Raw genomic sequence first — 20440 nt, 5'->3', positions numbered from 1 at the left:
CACGAATCGGGAGAAAAATCGACGCCTACTTTATCTCTCATCTTCGATGCAAACTTCACTACGATTCACTTGGCAGTTCGCTTCAAACTTAACAATTAAAGGGATCATTTTTTTTATTTTGGGTTGCACCGATTTTGGGGCATTTTCGAACAAGTTTAATAGAACCACGAGAGTTTGAAAATTGGAAAGAAATTAAACAGGAGAAATTGCTATGGAGAAACGTTTCAACCCTTTCAACTCCAAATTTAAAAGAAAAAAGTTTTTTTCAATAACTCCCTATTATTTTAAGAATTTTATTTGAAATGCACTTCAAAAGACATTTGGTTGATTGGAACCAATTTAAACAATTTTTTTTACTGACTATATTGAAAATAACATTAAAGGTCATATATATGTGTACCTATTGCTCATCCAGGTAAAAAAATATTGCAAAATATAATACATATTTAAACTGGCAATTTAAAAATTACTTCATTCATGCCTGTGAATAAAACTGATGTCGAGTCACACTCGACAAAGCAGTCCAAAGGGTTAAGGATTAACCCTTTCACTACTATGGCACCCATGGACGCTTTAAAAATTTTCTCGAACTGTGCTATTTTAAGATTTTGACGGACTTTCAGCTTAATTCGATAAATTTCAATTTTCAAGGTTTCAAACGGCAACGAGAACCTGACACAAGAGTGACCGATTCTACATCGATTTGAAGAGATTTATCTAAAAGGAGACGAAGGAAAAAGAGGCTACTTAACCTCCGAAAATAACAAATCATCGCATTGATCGGTCGAAGCGTGTTTGTCCGAGGAAAGGATGTCAGGCTATTCGAAGCGCGATGACTCTAGCGGAATGCCGTAATAACGCACAACAAGAAAACGGACCAGGCTGACCGCGCGCATTTATATCGGCTGATTTCGCGGACAAACGATGATCTCCGGTGATCACACGTGTCGCGCGCAACTGTCCCAACCAGCTGAACAACCTTTACCTTTACCTCCGCGATCATCCTTGCTCACGCTTCCGACACGCGCCGGAGATTAACCCTCATCTGTTGTGTAAACGAGGATACAGTTGCACTTTTTTTTTCACGTGCTGCAATTTATATCTAGGAAAAAAGTGCGTTTCTTTTCGAAAGATAAACGTGTTTGAAATTAAGTTCCTGTATTACGGTAAGAAAATGTATGTCATAATTATTCCAATCGATTCTCGCACGATTAATGAAGCCTCAATTCTAAAAATAATTTATTCTCTGACATGGTATTTAAATATAATAAATAGGTAACTATTATACGTATTAAAAAAGGCTTGAAACAAGGGATTGATACCTTATGTATAGTCTGAGGAAGAAATAATGCGCGACAAAGGTGACATTTTATGTTTTTCAATTGGAGCTGAATCTAAAGCTATGGGAAATTTGATATGCAACCCTGACTGTATTTATTTGATTATCGTTTCTCTGACGCTTGGTCAATCTTACGACATCGATAACATTTCTTCCACCGACTATACATTGTACACGGACCCTTACCGAGGATTCACGTTCATCATTTTCTTATATTTCTGTTGAAGCTAATAGGAAAGTTGGTGGAGGATAGGCGGAAAAGGAAAGGTTAGGGGCATTTCCGTCCTGGGCCTCCTAGTAGTGGACTCGTCGGTAAGGCTTTCTAGGAGACCCGCGCCTTAGACGCGGGAGGGACTGGAAGGACTCAGGTCAGAAGGTGTATATGTACAAATAGGAGCCTTTCTGAGGACTAGCGAGAACCTGTGGTTAGTCCCGTCCCTCTGGTGGCAGAGCGTAGGAGGCTCGCTACACTGTCAATTTTCTTATCGACGACTGTTCGATCTTACGACCTTGATATATTTCTTCCACCGGCTATACATTGTACAGACCGTTACCGAGGGTTCACGTCAACATTTTCTCAAGATATTCGAATGCGTGCACACTTTGGCGCCTTTTTTTTTGTAAATAGAGAAAATCTTACACTTCGACACGTGTCCAATTTTACGAGCTCGTTATATTTCTTCCACCGACTATACCTCGACTATATCACCGCTACGTTGCATCGGTGACGAATATTAAGTTGAATTACATTCAACTCGTAAATTGAAGTTATCGTCGAACGGACCTATAAATCCCGAATCTTATTTTCTTTTTTTCTTCCTTTTTATCAGGTTAGCGAGCGTGCACGCGTAGGAAAGTAAACACGATGTTATTGAACGAAATAGCGGACGAAAAGTCGGCCACGGACAAATAGAGAGACAGACGTCTCGGGTAATGATTTCATTGGACTTTGTGCCGCGCCGATGTAAATATTATCCAGCAGACACTGGTTACAGGCCGGCACGCTAAATGAGGAAAATATTTGCACACTCGATAGGAGACTTTAATCGAAAACGTCACAGCTAAATAACGGATAATATTGATTTCATGATTGCACAACAATGATGAAATTGCCACTTTTGTCAACCGATCGGTTATAAACTCGATCGTTCCACGTTCCGACGTTTGGTTAATGAAATTACATTCTCCCACGGCTGTGACGCGTTTTTCTCCTGATAAATGCCCACTCCACAAATTCCTTATCCATCGATTGATAAAGCGAAACCGTAAAAATGAAGCATGGCTGTTGCCAGGCTATCGTAACGTAACTGATTACACACAGTTTCAGGCTTCGGTTTGTCTTTTACGTAAGGACCGAATTTTTAGGAAACCAATTTTACCGTGAAATTTCAATTCCGGTGAACGATACAGGAGTGTCTCGTTTGTGACTAACATGTAAAGTTTTTCCACTGCTATTAAAAGTAAGAAAAAATTGACCAACCGGTGATAATAAAATGGTGGTAAAAAAAAAGTATCCTCAAAGTCGTGTTTACCACTCCCAAGATCGTCGATATTTTTTCGAATATTAACCTCTGTTTTTTACAATGCCAAGTTGTAGCCAACGTCGAGACGAGTTCAACGACCTGCAACATCGTGGGTTTGAACAATGTGGAAGTAACGAAACAAGGGAGGAGAAAGCGTGACCTTGGAATGACCTTCGAGATGACCTTGGGGTTTCTTTTGTTTTGGATCGAATTTCCTTCACCTCAAAATCTTCATTCGTTACAAATGCGATATTCTGTATGAAATTTGATAATCATAATAATAAATACTTCACTTTACTACTTAGTTGGGATTAGTTTAAAAAGAGAAAGAAAATATGAGATATGAAATATTTGGGGAAACTAAGAGATCTAGAATTTATATGGAATTATTAGATTCGAAAGTTCAAGGATGATATATTCCAACTTTCTTAAGCATTCTAACACTCGTTCTATCATAACTGCGTAACTACATTCCAAACATACCCTAACGAGTAAAGTGTCATCGTACGAAACACCCACTCGATGTCAATAATCTCGATAAAAATCTACGTTGCATCTCGAGACGATCAAACTTCGACATCGTGTCGCCACCTAGTAGCGAACGCACGTACTTGAAACTGGCGCGCAGGCTCAGCGGAAAAATGCCTGGTACGATACCGCGCGCGCGTACGTCTAAAACGGGTTCGAAACAGGTTCCGCTTTGCCGGAAGTCTCGGTCGCGATCTCTCCGAGACATTCGTCTAATCCGGCCGTGCAATTTGTCTCTCGACGACGACGCGGAACCACCCGATATCTTTCACCGTGGGTAAAACTAAGTGCAGTTTCTAATCCAACCGTAGAAACGACTCCACGCGGAGGATCTATCGCCGTTTCTTTTCGTTACCCTCGAGTGGACGACCGAAACGATGCGTTCACTTCCGTTTCACAGAGATGTCTCTTTAATTGCACGCGTTCTATCCTTTTCTCCTTTTTTTCGTTCTCGTTCTTTGTCCAACGCGAAATTAACGAGTCGACACCCCGCTGATTACGCGTGGCGGCCAGTTATGCAAATGAAATCGTAAACGCGAATTGAATAATACGAACAGAGTTGTGTACGGCGACGAGTCGCTGCGATTGTAAATTGACTGCACGAAGTTAAGATTCTCCGTTGATTGGAAGTTTCATTAACGTGGCTTTCTTGCTGTTCAGATTGAACGGAGGGTGGGTAAAAGGAAGTGTGTGTGTGTGATCGAGCCGAAGGAATGCGAGGTTTAGAGTCGAGGTATACGTACACTGATTTTGAGGTTAGGTTAGGTTACGGTAGAAATAAGATTTTCGTGGACGAGTATTTCGAGTGTTTTTTGAATATTGTTTTCACTGTAACTGGTGTAACAGTTCTGCAAGTGTTCTGTTACGTTTATATAAGAAGTGTTGCGAGCTATTTTAAACGGGAAATCTAGGAATTGAAGTTTGACAGAAGGAATGTCGGAAACTTACAACAAAAAGACAGAATAAACGAATTTTATTGATCGAAAACATCGGAGACATTGAAAATTTTCATAGTAGTAAGATGAATCTTCGAGATAAACCTCGTTATTCCCTCAATGTGAATCATTTTCGTGTAGAAATAGCGCTGTTGCGTTCCTAATGATATCATCCCAGAGGTATTCCTTACGAATCGTTAACTATCAAAGAATCTATGAAAACAAACACAGTAGATACGTGCAACATTGTGCTCTATAATAAATCGAAATATGTTCATTTGCTAGAAAATAGTGTAAAATCAAGACCAAATGAAAATTCATATCGCACAAAAGAAGAAGAACATCGGCTATTCGTAGATTAAGTGTATCTTATAAATATAGGAGGAATATAAATACAACTGGAATACGTGATGATTCAATCGATAGAGAACGTTCGGATAAAAAGTGACACCGGAACAAATTTTCCTTATGAAACTTTCGGAATATCGCGTGTGGGCGGGGGAATATTTTTGTAAAATGCAATTGATCTGTGATTCGATCGAGCAAGACGGCGACGAACGAACGAACAGAAATTTCACGCAGCTGTCTCGACTCGTCAGTCCGAACGGTGAAATTCTTCGTAGAGAATGTAATTTCTCGGTGAGTTGGTTGGTAACCGTGGGAGGAAGGAGGTGGTCGAATTTCACGTACTATTCGCACAGCGATAGATTAGAGTCCCACGCCTCGAGGCGAAAATTATAACGTCGTAAATAATCTAGGAGAAACTCGATATTCGTATCGCGATTCGGGCGTGTCGTAAATTTTTCGGGGGATCTATTAAAAAAGAAACGGAACCGTTAAGGATGCTTCGCGCGACGCGTACCGTACTAACCTAACCATTGCATCAGAGAGAGTCTCTCTCCTCCTTGGCTACTTCGACGAATTTACGATGTTTTACATTACCCGCTTCCTCCATGGTCGAAATACCGAGGAGACGTATTTTTAAACTCTATCGTTGGTAAAACAGCTCTGCTAGAATATTGTAGATTCTCCTTCTTGCCCACTAAATTGTACCCCGACTATTTCCGTGGATTTTCTACTTGCAATGAAGCATGTTACACCTTGAAATATTTTCTCAGCCATTATTCTCTCGTATTCTCTTACTAGTTATGTACTTGACGAATTGTCCGATTATACAAAGAATCCAGTTTCACGTAATGTGAAGGGTCGAGAAGTACACATACAGGGTGTCTAATTTATAGTGAACATTTACATTACTTACGCTATCGTTGAAAGTATGAAAAAATGACTAAGACGAATTTGTATGATTCCTTGAAATGAATTGTGTTGAATGAAGGTCGTTTCAAGGTCATCGACATTTTTCTTACCGTTTAAGGTTATTTTAAGGTTATAACGTCACAGATCATTGAACTAGCCTTGACTACAACGTCGTATTATAAAACACAGATTGACGACCTTGAAATGACACTCAAAATGACCTTGGGGCAACTTGTTTATTATCGTCAGGTAAACTTCTTTTAATAATTTCTTCTTATTTTCGATACCAGCGAAAATAATTTAGAGATTCATATCCCTGCATACATATTTCTTTTCTCAATTAAAAAATTTGCAAATTTTTCAAAGTAGAAGAAGAAGTAAAATAATTTCTACGACGTTAGAATATATCAGACACACACGACTAGAGTGTTGCGGTCTAAGGAGCAATCCTAGAATCTCTTTCAACGACGTGTGTCCTTTATTACACATCCAGTTTAGAAAACATTCGCTTCGACGGGGAAAATTGTTTATTTTTTCTTCCTTTTTTTTTTTCACCAGCAGCCGGCATCAGCCTCCAGTATCTAATGGTGGCCTCCTAATTATTCCCATGGCAGGCGATTGGTCGTTACTCTCGAATTAATTGGTTGGCCAATTGATCTGAATTAAGGCGCCGCCCAGTAGATTCAAATTAAGATCAATATCTCGGCATGTGAATTGGAATATGACCGCAAGCGCGGCTCGTAACCATAAATTTCTGGTGTCCAAACAATGGGAAGTCGGCCGTAATTTTGCCAGAACACGCTGCATGGCCAGCGTCGATGATGAAACCCGCTTCCCTTCGAAAATTGCCTTTTCTTGCCCTGTGTGCTCTCGCGCGTCTTTATTAACTCTCCTCTTCTCTCCTGTCTTACTCCCGAGTTTCCTTCCATTTTTCTATGTTGTGCGTGTGTTCCCCCTTTCATCCCTGAAAGAAATTCCCTTTCGATCTGAAACCGTTCCCCCATTCATATACGGACACACTCGTGCAACAATCTTAACATTAAATCTGAACACAATCAGAGAAAAGCGTGATTAGTGAGAAGTGTAGAAACCGAGGAAAAATTTTGAGAGACCCAAAACAACAATACCGGGAATCGAACCCGCGACCTCCGCGGTGGCAAGCCAAGACTTTGCGCACTACACCAACAACTCCCTCTCTATTTTTCCTTGTCGGTTTCCCTTTTCTTTGGTATGAAGGCCCCGATACCACAGAAGGTTTTATGCAACATCGGTGAGTTCATACTTCATGATTGTCATGACGAACATGATAACGGTTTAAGATTATTGTGCTGATTGTAAATCGACATGGAAGAACTTAAGAAACTAATACCACGTTAAAATATCTCACTGTGCATTAGACAGTTATACTGTGAAGGAAGTAACGTGTAGGAAGTATAGTTGTAGGAAGAAATATAGCGGAAGATCGCGTCAGGCGTCGAAGTTTCCACTTGCGAGTAATATCGATGAGCGAATCGATCGAAACCTGAGAAGATAAGGGCTAGAAACCTCAATCAGGACCTTAGCTTTGATTTAGTCTCGATCAAAAATCTCTGAGTGTCGCTGCTTCAATCGGTGCACTTAAGTACTTAACGCTTCAATTGAGGCTATCAGTGCAGTAGTGTCCTAACCTCAAAACGTTAGTTTTGAGATTATGGCCAATCACATTATCGACGTTTTAAAATATTTTCAGATGCATATGTATAAATTTTTTGAAATTTCAATTCACCCGAAATTGTAGGTTAGGTCCCCGCTATATTTCTTCCACCGACTGTATATACAGTAGCTAAGTAAAGAATAAAGAGAGAGAACGTTAACCCTCTACAACGCCATGTGTCTTGAAAATTAGGTTTCTATTTATCTATAGTTTACAAGTCTCATTTTATTTATTTATTAACAATTAACTGCTTTATAATAATTACTAAATCCTACATCTCCCATCGAAATGTAAAACTGCGATCAACCCATAATTTTTCTTCTGACGAGGAAAGAAAAATCGGGTTACAGAGGGTTAAGGAAGAAGAGAAAATGGGGGTAGACGGAGGAACAATCGTAATAGAAGGAAATCACGAACGTCGTGGTGGACGAGTGTGTGTACACGCGTGAACGACGATATACGAGGTGTCTCGTTAACATTATTGGTATACATGTACCTACACCAATAATCGTTACTGAACTGCAGCTGCACAATTGCAGCCATTCAATGCGACGCACGCTGCTACATGATCCTATCTCCGCCACGAGATTGAAACGGTTTCTACCCGTGTAGGATAAAACAGATATTAGATCAACCGCGTTTCTGCAAAACCAAACAAATAAACTAATTACCCGGTGGGCTTTCGTCTTACCACCGTTCCCGTTATTTTCTACTCGCGCCGTTTCTACTGACTATTATTTCAAACTTAAATTACAAATATCATATTTTAAGAAATTGAAACATAATAGAAAATCTGGGAATAAAATTACGAGGAAAAAATTTTCTACCGTGATCTTCGTTGGCGATTTTCAAAAAGAGTCGACTTTTTTTTTAATTTCCACTTTTGAGATTAATTAGATTTCGAAATTATCAATCATTTAGAATTTACGAGAATAGAAAATCTAATTCTTTTTTTTAACTGTTCATTGTCTGTTCCTATTAAAAAAAAAATATTGCCGAAAAGGAAGGAATGTACCTTGTCGTAATATCCGATTGAGAACAGTCAGGCCTGAGATTATGTTTACCCGGCGAGTACTTTGAAACTGGCGCACGCATAGTTTCAAAGTTTATCGCGCTGATGGATAGCAGAGAGAGAGAGAGAGAGAGAGAGAGAGAGAGAGAGAGAGAGAGGCAGGGGTGAAACATTCAAAATTAAAGCCTACGACTAAAGCTTTGGAATATGTTGCGATATATACTATTCGTAAGCCGTGGCTGATGCGCGCGCGATGAAGCAGAATAAATAGCGTGAACTGTATACAAAATTAAATATTCCCGCTGAAACGTTGTTCGCACTTCCGGCTTTTCCTGGCCATTTAATTCCACGATAAAAGCATTCTAATCTGGTTACACCGCTGTCGGCCTTACCAAGCCCATTTCCGCCTTTACTTTTAACTACCGCCGACAGCCTGAATGAACCTTTTAGAAATGAATAACATTTGTACCGAAAAGTAGTTCCGGCGAGGAAAACAAAAAAAGAAAGAGTAAAACTGACCAATGTTGTAATTAACCTGTTAACTCGGTTCACTTCGTTCAAGCAGAACTCAGACAGAAATTACGAATGCCTCTAGTTTATAATTAAAAATGAATCGAAATTATATAAGCAGTTGCTTCAATTTGATTCTTGCAAATGTAAATGTATTTTACGTTTAGTACAGTCATAACGGTACAATTAAAAAGGAGTAATCCGTCGGTAAGTAAACTATCGTATATTAGGTGTACAAATTAATTCCATCGTATTATTTCACAAATTTGAATGTTTATTTACAAAAAAGGAAAAAAAAAAACAAATAGAATTTTACCGTTCAAAATAATCTCCATTATTTTCGAACATTTTTCCATTCATCGGATAACCGAAGAATTCTTCCCTGAAAAACTATGGCGTTACTGAGTCGATAAAGTAGTCAAGCTACGTAAGTAAAGGCGTCAAATTAATTTGTGCACCTGTTAATTTGTCTTCCCCAGTTAACAGGTGAAAACACTACTTGTCAAATACTTCGATTAATTGTGTATTTATTCCTCGAAGAGAAAATTGCAAATTAAATAATAAAATTGCTCAACTTCCATTTCTAACTTAACCATGTTACATCGAAAGAAAGTAACACGATAGGAATAAAAGTTATTTCATGCTTAATATGGCTGACTCGAAGATCGACGGAAGTCAAACAAAAGAAGTCTTAATTAGATAGTGATGGAAGAGTGAGAGGTAAATTCACAGCGAAACAGCTCCTTCAAGGAGTATCGATTGAGAAACAAATACAGAACCGAAGTGGCTAGCACAATTTCACGCTGGTTCGATACTTCCAACTAACAAGAACGAACAAATAAGCTGCCTCTAAACATCGCTTACCGTTTGCTCGCGTGTTTATCCGCTTATATATTCGTTTGTTTCATCTTATAGACTTATGTTCGTGTCGAGCGTCCTATAGCCGTTATTTGAAAGCCTGAAAAACTAGTTTTAAACGGACTTGGAAGTATCGATGTAAACAGCGTACAAGGGTCTGGATATGGACTACGATCGTTTGACTATAGATGGGGTGTGAGATCGTGGTACGGCAAGGTCGCCTTTTCAATCGCAAATCGTGTTAAATGCGATTGAAATTGCTTTTAAGGTCGTGCCACCTGCCGTGTAGTTCTTATCATGCCTAGCATTGCAGCTACGAATGAGATTTGGTTTACTGATCGCAATACGAATCATTCGTCTTTCTCTTTTACTCTTATATCTAGTTTATCCTGTTTTCGAAGTATTATTCTGGTCTATCGTATTACTGTTAGATGTATTATATATTATAATTGGTATTATTGTCGTAAAAATAATTCAAATATAATTGTTAGCGAACTGAAGGTAATTTCGATAAAAGGTATTTTGAAAATAAAAGATATACAAAAGAAAATTTGAATACACCATTAAGAACGAGTGTAAACATAAATAATAGCAGCAAGTGTTCGACACGTTCGTACAATGCATTGTAAACACCACTTATGTCAGGTGTGTAAGCACGAAATCAATATGGAAGGCGGACATTATGTCGCCAAACTAGTTAATGCTGTAAGCCGCGAACATCAATTCGAACGATGCTCGGTAGACGCATAATAATGCGTGCATATAGACGTCGAAGTATTATTCACGCATCAGCATATGTAATCTGACGTATCCTGCCATACGTAAGAGTAAACAGACTCGGTATGACCGAGAAAACGATCTTTATGGTTACGTCACAACTACTCGTGACGTCACCGTCGACAAAAACAGGTGACAACCACTATCAGCTAGTGACGTCAAATGAGAACGGCCAACGAACCTCTATTCTGCGTTTGCGCGTTACTCCATATCGGACGTGAACTGCACATCCCCATCGGGATCAGTTCTTTCAGAAGCACCCACCGATTACTAGAGTCGAGAAAGAGCCGAAATATCAACTAGCAACGAACACGATCGTTGCTCGATTACCGATACATGTACGCGAAGAAGCCCTAGATGCGCGCATGTTCCTCGATGGGTAACCTATCGAGTATCGAGGGTCCCGAAAACTCTGGCTGTAGAAAATTTAATAGACAGTGACAACACTTACGAGTGCCGCTGGACTGTCTGTCATTCTTTCCGGGATCCTTTTGTCTTGCTGATGAGCCTCACTAGCGATTAAACGTGCAATAAAGGGTACACGTACTCACGACACCGTGCTCGAAATCTCGGAAACTGTCTCGGCCATCATGGATGGCACAACCGTGTCGATCGCCGACTCATTTGCGCCGCAGCCGTAGCTGCCGCCATCTTACATTTAATGTCGAAACTCCTCGTAACCAAGCCAGTGTAAACGTGTCGAACTTGATACTGAAATAAAGCAAAGGTCTTTTTTCTTTTTATTGAAAATATGAATATCTTCAAGGCTCCCTTACAAGCAATATTTCACAGTTTAATGGTTTTCTATTTTTACTGAACAATTCTCGCATTGCTCCTCTTTCAGAGAATGCACTTGAATCCATGTATTTATTATTAAATACATGAATATGAGAAAATGTTGCAACAACCATTGCAGCGTGCAACAACACAACTAGCAATTTATTCTGCATCGAACTAATATTAATGTATTTCGTACAATACAATAATTAAAATCCTACTAAATAATTACACTTTACTCGATAGAAATAAGTAAAATTATATCGTTTAGATATTTACACCGTACCTGTATCAATACGTTACATCAGAATGCAGCACAGGATACACGTTGTACTTCACTTTTGTATTCACTGATATTGTTTAACTATTTTAATTACATAAATAACTTTAACTAGACTAATTAAATCACTTCGTTCAACTTTTTGTTACTATATAATTAAAATTCAGCAAGGAAAAGTTTACACGATATTTCCGATTCAAAACGACTACCAAACGACTAAAGAATACGCGCTAAACTATCTAAAAAATCAATTTTCTAGATGGAGCCACATGATAGAAACATAGTAGAAATCTAATTCATCATAGAATGATAATGTAGATATACACTGTAGCTCTATATTGATCTTTAGTAGGTAATGTTACAGCAACGTGGTTGAATACTCTGAGTGATTATTTCGTACATGTGTTAAAGATCTTTCTGTGATTCTTATATTAATTTGTGTTTTGTTAATTAAAAAAGAAAGTAACCATGGCTGAGTTTGTGGAAAAACGAATCGAGGATATGATCCCCGAATTAGAACAGATGGAAAGAATTAAACTGTTTGACAAAAATGAAATTCGGTAAGTGAAGTAGATCATATTCGTAGACGTAGGTTATTTATTTCGATTAACAGATTCTGTTCTTGTAAATTATTTAGAGGAATCGCGAAGAAACTCAAGGAATACGAATATAAAATTCAACGACATACAAAAACTAAAGAAGACTATTTAAGATATATACAGTATGAAATGGATCTCCTTAAATTAATTAAACAACGTAGAGATGTATGTTATTACAGGCTTAAGAATAATTTAATTGAAAATTCGAAAGAATTAATTATATTTATACAATTTCTTTCAATTTAACAGAAATTTGGAATTGCACAGAAGAAATCAGATATTGATCATACCATTACAAATAAAATGAATCATTTGTATAGAGATGCAATATTTAAATTTCAAGATGATATTCGTTTTTGGATTGCTTATATAAAATTTTGTAAGCATGTTGTAAGTATTTGAATTATAATTTCTTATTAATCCAACTAATTTTACAATTTATAAATGTCAATTTAAAATGTGACAGCATTTTCACAACAGTGTAAGTCACATATTAGGTAGAATGTTACAAGTTCATCAAGATAAGCCTAAATGTTGGCACGTTGCTGCACGTTGGGAGCTAGAAGAAAGCAAAAATAAACAAACTGCCCGACAATTTCTTCTTCGTGGTTTGCATATACATCCAACTTCTCAATTATTATTTATTGATGCTTTTAAGTAAGCAATATTTTAAATGTTTTAGAAAGTCTTAATATTTGCATTTATGTCTTAATAATTAACTTCATGATTTAGATTAGAACTAGAGGATGTAGTGATTAGTGATCAAAAGAATGAAAGTATTGGTGACAATGCAATACCAACAGGAACTGATGATGATATGACTATTGGACTAAAGAGAGCTTATATCATATATCAGCAAGCATCAAAATGTATTAAAGACATTAAATTCATAATAGAATTATTAAATATTACAAAAGAATATAAGAGTACAGAAAAATTACAAAATAAAATTGTTAGGTAGGAACAGTTAAAATATATGGTGGTATTATTGATTGTCTGGATTTTAAGTTTCCTTAAATCTTCTTAGTGATATGATACAAGAATATGCCCATGAACCTCTAATGTGGGACACAATGGCTCGACGCGAATTAGAAGGACTTATTCAACCTTGTCTCAGTGAGACTATAATGGAAGTTGATAGTTCAGAACAAACTTCATTAAGAGATCGTATAACATCTTGTAACAAAGTATATCAAACGGCAGTTAAAAAAATTAAGGCTGAAGAAATGTGGTCTTTGTATATAGAATGTTTAATAGAAATTAATCAGACAGCTGGATCTTTGCCAAATTTTAAAAGAAAACTATTAAAAACAGCATTGTCACAAGCACACCAAGCAAAAAAATTAAAGGAAAAGTATTATTTACATTGGGTTAGTAACATATTGAAGTATCATTCATTGAATAAAATAGATAATTAAAGGCTTTAATATCTACTAATACTATTACAGATTAACATGTTAAATGTTGAAAAAAAAGATGAAACTACGGAAAAGAAATTAAAAGAAATTCTGAGTATAGCAACTGAAACTATACCAAGTAGTGTAAGTCTTTGGCATGCCAGATTAAGATATCTGTTTGCCTCAGGAGATGAAGAAGAAGCTGAAACTACTTTTTCAAAGGTACAAAATCATTATTTTTAATTGCATCTATGATATTGTATACACAGAACATAACTTTTTAGGCAACACAAGTCCTTGGAGAAAAATCATTGTCTTTATGGAAAATAAAGATATTACATGTACAAGCAAAATGTCCTGAAAAAACTGAACAAATTTTTCAAGCAGCTTTGCAAGGACATCCAAATTTTGCACAGGAAATAAAACCAACTTATATTGAATGGCTAGTTCTAACAAAAAGTGAGTAACTATAAATTACAAGATTACATTTTGTAGAACTTATATTACAACTAGTTTTTGTTTTAGGTATACAAGCAGCGCGAAAAGTTTATGATAATCTTTGTTTGCAACCTCCTTTCTGTCTTGAATTGCACAAAAAAATGATGGAATTAGAACTTATGCAACCTGAAGTATCCATAAAACACATAAGAAAATGCAATGAAATGTCAACATTACAATTTGGCAAAAATAATACTAGTGTTTGGATACATTACATTACATTTGAAATGAAACATGGCGATCCAAAGAAAGTCGGAGAAATACACAGAAGGGCAGTAAAAACCTTAGAACCAGCACTAACAGATTCTTTTATTTCAGAGTACAGTTTAATTAAAGCGAATCCAATTTGCATAGATACAGACACATAAATATACTTAAGCATGGCAAAATGTGTACAATGAAAACATCATTAAGCTATATAATAAATAGACATTTTATATACTCGAAAAACATTATTTCTAGTAGATTTACGTGAATATTGCAGTTATTCACGACTCAAGTGGTATTTCTTCTTCCATATGTGTGAGAACAATATTACGATCGGTTTCATTAGGTAATCGGGTTCTATCCCCTGTTTTCAACGTTGCTCTCATGTCTAAACACATCACATCCGTTGCTAAAGAATGTTGTTTGTCATCTAAATTTCTATCAACCCGCAACAGTAAGCTTTCCAAATTATTATACGCTCCTCTATAAAAACAAGACGTGTACCAAATACAATAAACTTTTTAATTGTTTTGCGGAAAAGATATAAGAATGTATTATGTAACTTATGCGTATTCGTTGTACGTACTTTGAATTTTCCAAAACTTTTGATAAATCTTTTTCAGTTTGTCGCAACTGTAAAACTTCATCTTTCAAACCTAATTCAGCTTCATCACGACAAAGTTCAAAACCAGGACGATAAGTACGATTTTCTAATCTTGTTTCCGCACATTTTATAGAATCAACTTTATGCAGTAGTGCATCTTCTAATCTTACTATTTCTTTTTGTAAAATTTCCATTTCTTTTTCAATCTGTAAATTATGATGGAATGTAGTTATATACCACTAATGATCTTTTTATTTATAAAAATTATAGTTACTTTAAGCTTCTGCCACTCTAACTCATTTCGAGCTTTTTGCGTCTGATAGATTCGTTTTCGTAAACTAAAATCTGTTACATCCTGCTGAGCTTTAATGTCGTTCCTAGCTCGTTCACGCATTACATTCATAGCTTCTCGAAAATTATATACATCGCTTAATTCATTGTCAGCTAAAGTTTTAGCATGTTGGCAGTGTTTCAACCAAGCTTCATATGTTATTGACCTACAGTAATAAAACAAATATTTTACATTTATTTCATATGTGAAACACATGAAATGTTTGTTCTCACCCTTTTGGAGTTCTTAATGCATTTGGTTTGTAGCTAATATTTGCACAGGTACGATCTAAACTAAGATTTTCTTTATCTATTTTAATAGTTTCATCTTTATCCTCTACCTCCAACTGCACTGTAAATCTAACTTCTTCCAAACGATTTAACTTTTCCCATGCAGCTTGTACCCTACATAAAGTAATGTATACTTATAAATATGTACTTGAATTTTCTTTATACTAATATTATACCTATCAGTTAATAATTTTTTAACATTTTCAATGACACAGAGTTCTCTTTTTAATTCTGTATCAGCTTCATCATAAGTAAGCTCTGTTCCTCTACGACAATCTCTCATAGAAATGCATTCTGCAGTTACTTGTAATGGATAATTTAAATTTTCTAATTCTTTTTCTGCATCAGCCTTCTCAGCCTGTATGAATCTTGTCTCTGTAATTAATTTATCTAACAAATGCTGAAGTACTTCTCTCCATCTTGATAATTCTGTTACTCTGCAAATATTTAATAAAATATACATTTTTTCTCAGATATCATTTCAATTAATCATTACCTATCTGCAAGACGAGTATTATTCATATATGAGTCCCACAAGGTTTTTACCATTGTTTCTGAACGAACAATTTTTCCTGAATTTCTTAATTCAAATGCTTCTGCACTTCTGAGAGCTGCATTTTGCTGAACTTCCCATTGCTTAGCATACCAATCTGGTAAACCTATTATAAAAAAGAAGTATATTTCATACAAATACTTTTAAATGGTACTATTTCCTTAAAATATGTATGTAATATATAATTTCATTCAGGAAGAAATATTTGAATGAAAGAAGTAAAATATAAACATTTGTTATTTTGACAATTCTAAAAATTATACTTACTTATGTGTGGTAAAGGTTTTTCGTATGTAGTTACAGATTTGGCCATGACTTAAAAAAGATTAATAAAAAAGTTAAAGTTTATACAAAAATTATGTGGAAGATACCAGCCTAACAGGGGCATAAATAAGGAAGTTACGCTCGGTTACCAGAGCAACGAAATATCGTACACAAAGTAAAATATTGATTTTACAACACTTTACTTTATTCGATTATTGCTCCTTTATAAACCCTTTCTACTTATCTATTTCGTGATATTTTATGAAATGAATATAAAAAAGGAAACATAATTTAATGAAATAAGAAATAAAGAAGTAGGTAATATAGTATAAAAAACAATTTCTTTATTGCATCATTCTTAGGAATGTGAGCCATAATTTCGTAAAAACGGTTTATTTCTTTTCAATCAATATGGCCGAAGTATGACGTCGCAAACGAATTTTTATTTGAATATATCAAACGCGCAATAAGAAATATAAATAAGTCTGTAATTTATATTTTATTTAAATAGTAGAAAAAATGTAGCAAATAACAGTTTCAAAAAACGAAGTAACGGAAATAAAGCCATTATTCAAGCGCAATTGATAAAAATTTTATTATCTAAATAGTGAAAATTGTTCCTTAACGCATTATTGTAAATTAACGTTAATTTTTATTTACAATTGTAAAATAATATGATGGGAATTCTGCACATAAAAGCTATAAAATAATTTATGACCATGAAATATTGTACGTAACCGCATCCCTGCTGGCTCAGAAGTCTACTTGGCGCATATATTTGCGCATGAACGTTTCGTGATCGCGCCAAGCTGTTTCCAAGTTGTTTACAGAAACGCGGGATAAAATTGTATTCTGAGTTTGTATACATAACTAGATCTGAGATAATCAAAAAGAAAACGCGCGATTTATGAGTTTAGAAGGAAAAGTACGAAAGAAATCAAAATTTTGTGTTAGTTGCTAGAATAGTATGCGAAGATTGAGTATGAAGAGTAAGCGTAGGAAGTCTGATATGACCAGTGGTAGTGACTCCGAGGAAAATGGCGTCACGCGCATCATAGGTGATAATAACGACGAAATGAAGAGAGGAAAAGAGAATGAGCATGTGGAAACACCGCGCAGAAGTGCACCAAAAAAGCGCCCGTCTCGTGCTCGCCACAGTTTTAAAGAAACCGAGGATTCTGCAAAATCTGATGTAGAAGACACTCAAGCTTCAGACACAGACGGAGAAGAAAATAAGAATGTCGGAAAAGCTGGACCAAGTAAAAGACTTAAAAAGGATGATCAGAAGGCTTTAACAAAACAGGACGGAAATAACGAGAAAGATTATGAAGTATGTCAAATATAATATTTATTGTGTTTTGTTTATTTAGTACAATTACGTTTTCGCGGCATAAAGAACCGCGTCTAGGCATATAGTGTTAGTCATCTTTACGTAAGCACAGAAAATAAAAACAATCTTCAGTATATTGGATCATCATGAATACAAAACTGATATTTATTGCAAAACAAAATTGTCTTGCGATAAAAATACAAAAGTTTCCATGAAAAATACAAAAGTACCTAGCGATTGCATTTACGTATGTGTAGTAGTATCGTATCGTCATATTCGATGGCGTTCATACGGCGCTTTCCCTAAATTGTTACGTGGGTGTACTATACCCTTAGAGAAATATAAACAAAATGTAATATATTTTATTATACTGGAAGATGTTGAAAATGAAAGATTTATAACAAAATAATATTTATGGTAGACAAGCATTTGTTTATAGTCTAAATAATATATTTAGGAATGCGATGTATCGATATTTTTTAATTGTTTTAACTTTGCTCCAATTTTCTTATACTCTTGCATTAAAAGATTATGAAATGTATTTGTAATTTATATAATGTTAACTGATGTAGTTTAATGTACAATAAGGATAAACATATTATTGAAATCTAACAGGTATCAATCTTTTTTATCTAGGTAGAGAAAATTGTGGGGCAACGAACTATTAAAGGAAGACGTCAATTTTTGGTCAGATGGAAAGGATATGATGAAACTTCTGATACATGGGAACAAGAAAAGGACTTACATTGTCCACAGTTAATTGAAGAGTTTTTAGATGAAGATACAGAGTCTGAAGAAGACAGTAAATCTAAGAAAGCTGAAAATTCCCCAAAACCAGGGAAGAATAAAATTACAAAAGTGGAAAGAAAACCTAGAAAATCGAAAAATAATATGAAAAAGGAAACAGAAAATGGTATTATTTCAAGAAAAATATCAGTAATCTTGAAAAACTCATTGTAAAGTTATATTTTAATTGTTGTACTTTAAATTAATTACAGGCAAACAAATAACAGCATCAGATGAAGAAAAAAATGATAAAGAAGATCAAAAAGAATTTGAAGTAGAAAGGATTATAGAAGTACATTTTAAAAAAAATAAAACGAGACAATTTTTAATTCGTTGGAAAGGATTTACAGCAGCAGATGATTCATGGGAACCAGAGGAAAACTTAAATTGTCCTGAACTAATTGAAAAATTTATGCGAAAAGTAGAGAAAGCTAAAACTACCGAGGCACGTGAACTTAGAGCAAATCGTCCTCACACAAAACGGTACACATTAGCCACACATGAGCAGGGAAGAAGATTGTCTCGACGAAATATTGATAAACAAAGGTAATTATATTTATAATTTTGTTAATTTTTATAGTTTTTTCTCCAAATAGAATTAAATATATTTTTTGTTGTATTTTTTTCTACAGAACCATGTATCACGAATGTGATGAATAAGTGATAAAAAAAACTGCAAGACTACACTACATATGTATACTGCAGGGCTGAAAAGATTGAGTGCGGGGCAGTACAGGGGTAAGAGGGGCCTTTCGCTCGCTCAACCTTTGATGCTCACCATCACGCCATGGATTAGTAGATGAGTGACTTTATGACTGTGTCCGCTACATCAATAAGATCCCGCATTCTGTCCGCACGCGATCTTTCCAGCTCTGCATAGTAGACATATGTGTATATATTTGTGTGTATAGATGTATACACATATGTTAATATATAATTTGTAGTGTTACGAAAAAATAACACATCATTAAAAATTAAATCATAAGTGACTTGCTTTTTAAATAAACATGAAGATATAAAAGCGATTAAGATATTGCTATAGTCGGGGCCAATTCTGTTGACCTGCCACGTAATTTTCTTCTCCACCATTTTCCAATTCCACTGTTACCGTTCGGCAGTTTAACAGTTGCTGAATAGAATCTATCCACTCCACTCTTAAACTACGCTGGCCATGCTGTGGTACACATACATGCACACACGCCCATACATAAAATTACACGAGAATATATATAGCACAAGGGAGACGAAAGATGTAGAGTAAAAGAGATGCGGCACTTGAAAGGGATATCGCATGTGTTATAATGAATCGCCTGTTGATGAAAATTTCAATTTTTATAATTTTCATCTTATTTTTATGAAAGTAGTACTAATGAATTGTTCGGGTTCTCCTAATAAAAATGAGTTCAAACACGATATAAATCGGACTAGACTTAACAATAATCAAATAAAAATTATCGTTATAAATTGTCATACATCATGTTTTCGCTATCCGAAATATTTAAATTAATTACTGGTAAAATTGTTCTAATTTATATCATGTTTAATCCGTACGATGTATGGGCTAGGCGGAGCTTGTCACTCAATTTATTTCAATATCTCTGTTGAGTAATCACATAAAAGCAGGGTTTGCTTAGCAGGAAAAATAACTGTTTCAAACTGTTATATATTAGTTCTAATTGAAACAGTTATGAGAACCGAAAAAATGTTATAACGGTTCTCACTCATATCGGTTTCGATTCTTTAGAACCGTTATTATATCAGTTCCGAAAAACCGAAACCGATATGGGTCAGAACCGATATATCTATAATAATTATAACATTATTTCGATTCTAGTAACTGTTTCAAGAACCGAAACCGATATCATAACTAGTTTCAACCCCGGTTCAAAAGTATTTTTACAGATAACGTACAAATACATATAAAATATATTTTTTCCTTTATTAGCAAATGTGGCTAAATTAAGTAATAAAAAAATGGAACATTTTTCTCATCAATTCATTGGTACTATTTTCAAAAAGATAGAATGATAATTAGAAAAATTAAAATTTGGCTTGTTTATCTACATTTTTTTATAAATGTTCATTTATTTAT

General features: G+C 35.3%; 3 protein-coding genes across 3 annotated transcripts; 2 read left to right on the top strand and 1 right to left on the bottom strand.

Moving 5' to 3' along the window:
- The first annotated feature begins 11897 nt into the window (after positions 1 to 11897).
- LOC108574030 (U3 small nucleolar RNA-associated protein 6 homolog) lies at positions 11898 to 14351 on the top strand. The gene is made up of 9 exons (XM_017936527.1): positions 11898 to 12049; positions 12127 to 12253; positions 12338 to 12478; positions 12555 to 12745; positions 12821 to 13045; positions 13116 to 13458; positions 13537 to 13707; positions 13770 to 13944; positions 14011 to 14351. Exons 1-9 carry the CDS (start codon positions 11958 to 11960, stop codon positions 14349 to 14351), a joined length of 1806 nt encoding a protein of 601 aa, XP_017792016.1. The 5' UTR covers positions 11898 to 11957.
- A 110-nt stretch (positions 14352 to 14461) lies between these two features.
- LOC108574080 (tektin-B1) lies at positions 14462 to 16281 on the bottom strand. The gene is made up of 7 exons (XM_017936591.1): positions 16236 to 16281; positions 15912 to 16074; positions 15592 to 15852; positions 15359 to 15529; positions 15069 to 15291; positions 14777 to 15000; positions 14462 to 14673 (listed from the first exon to the last, which is right to left on the bottom strand). Exons 1-7 carry the CDS (start codon positions 16279 to 16281, stop codon positions 14472 to 14474), a joined length of 1290 nt encoding a protein of 429 aa, XP_017792080.1. The 3' UTR covers positions 14462 to 14471.
- A 760-nt stretch (positions 16282 to 17041) lies between these two features.
- On the top strand, positions 17042 to 19628 carry LOC108574054 (chromobox protein homolog 5-like). Its single transcript, XM_017936564.1, has 4 exons — positions 17042 to 17562; positions 18199 to 18475; positions 18561 to 18894; positions 18981 to 19628. The coding sequence occupies exons 1-4, from the start codon at positions 17200 to 17202 to the stop codon at positions 19006 to 19008; spliced, it is 1002 nt and encodes a 333-aa protein (XP_017792053.1). The 5' UTR covers positions 17042 to 17199; the 3' UTR covers positions 19009 to 19628.
- The last annotated feature ends 812 nt before the right edge of the window (positions 19629 to 20440 follow it).

This window comes from Habropoda laboriosa, unplaced genomic scaffold, assembly GCF_001263275.1.
Source record: "Habropoda laboriosa isolate 0110345459 unplaced genomic scaffold, ASM126327v1 scaffold145, whole genome shotgun sequence".
In the NCBI taxonomy this organism is placed as follows: domain Eukaryota; kingdom Metazoa; phylum Arthropoda; class Insecta; order Hymenoptera; family Apidae; genus Habropoda; species Habropoda laboriosa.
The sequence above is the reverse complement of the archived record's forward strand: the minus strand, read 5'-3'. Positions and strand labels throughout refer to the sequence as shown.

Coding starts and splice junctions, on each gene's coding strand:
- LOC108574030 (XM_017936527.1), top strand. CDS start 11,958: ATGGCTGAGTTTGTGGAAAAACGAATCGAGGATATGATCCCCGAATTA. Junction 13,459..13,536: donor AAAAGTATTATTTACATTGG/GTTAGTAACATA, acceptor ATACTATTACAG/ATTAACATGTTAAATGTTGA. Junction 13,708..13,769: donor CTGAAACTACTTTTTCAAAG/GTACAAAATCAT, acceptor ATAACTTTTTAG/GCAACACAAGTCCTTGGAGA.
- LOC108574080 (XM_017936591.1), bottom strand. CDS start 16,281: ATGGCCAAATCTGTAACTACATACGAAAAACCTTTACCACACATAA. Junction 16,075..16,235: donor AAAACCTTTACCACACATAA/GTAAGTATAATT, acceptor TTTTTATAATAG/GTTTACCAGATTGGTATGCT. Junction 15,530..15,591: donor AAAAAATTATTAACTGATAG/GTATAATATTAG, acceptor TACTTTATGTAG/GGTACAAGCTGCATGGGAAA.
- LOC108574054 (XM_017936564.1), top strand. CDS start 17,200: ATGCGAAGATTGAGTATGAAGAGTAAGCGTAGGAAGTCTGATATGACC. Junction 18,476..18,560: donor GAAAAAGGAAACAGAAAATG/GTATTATTTCAA, acceptor AATTAATTACAG/GCAAACAAATAACAGCATCA. Junction 18,895..18,980: donor CGAAATATTGATAAACAAAG/GTAATTATATTT, acceptor TTTTTTCTACAG/AACCATGTATCACGAATGTG.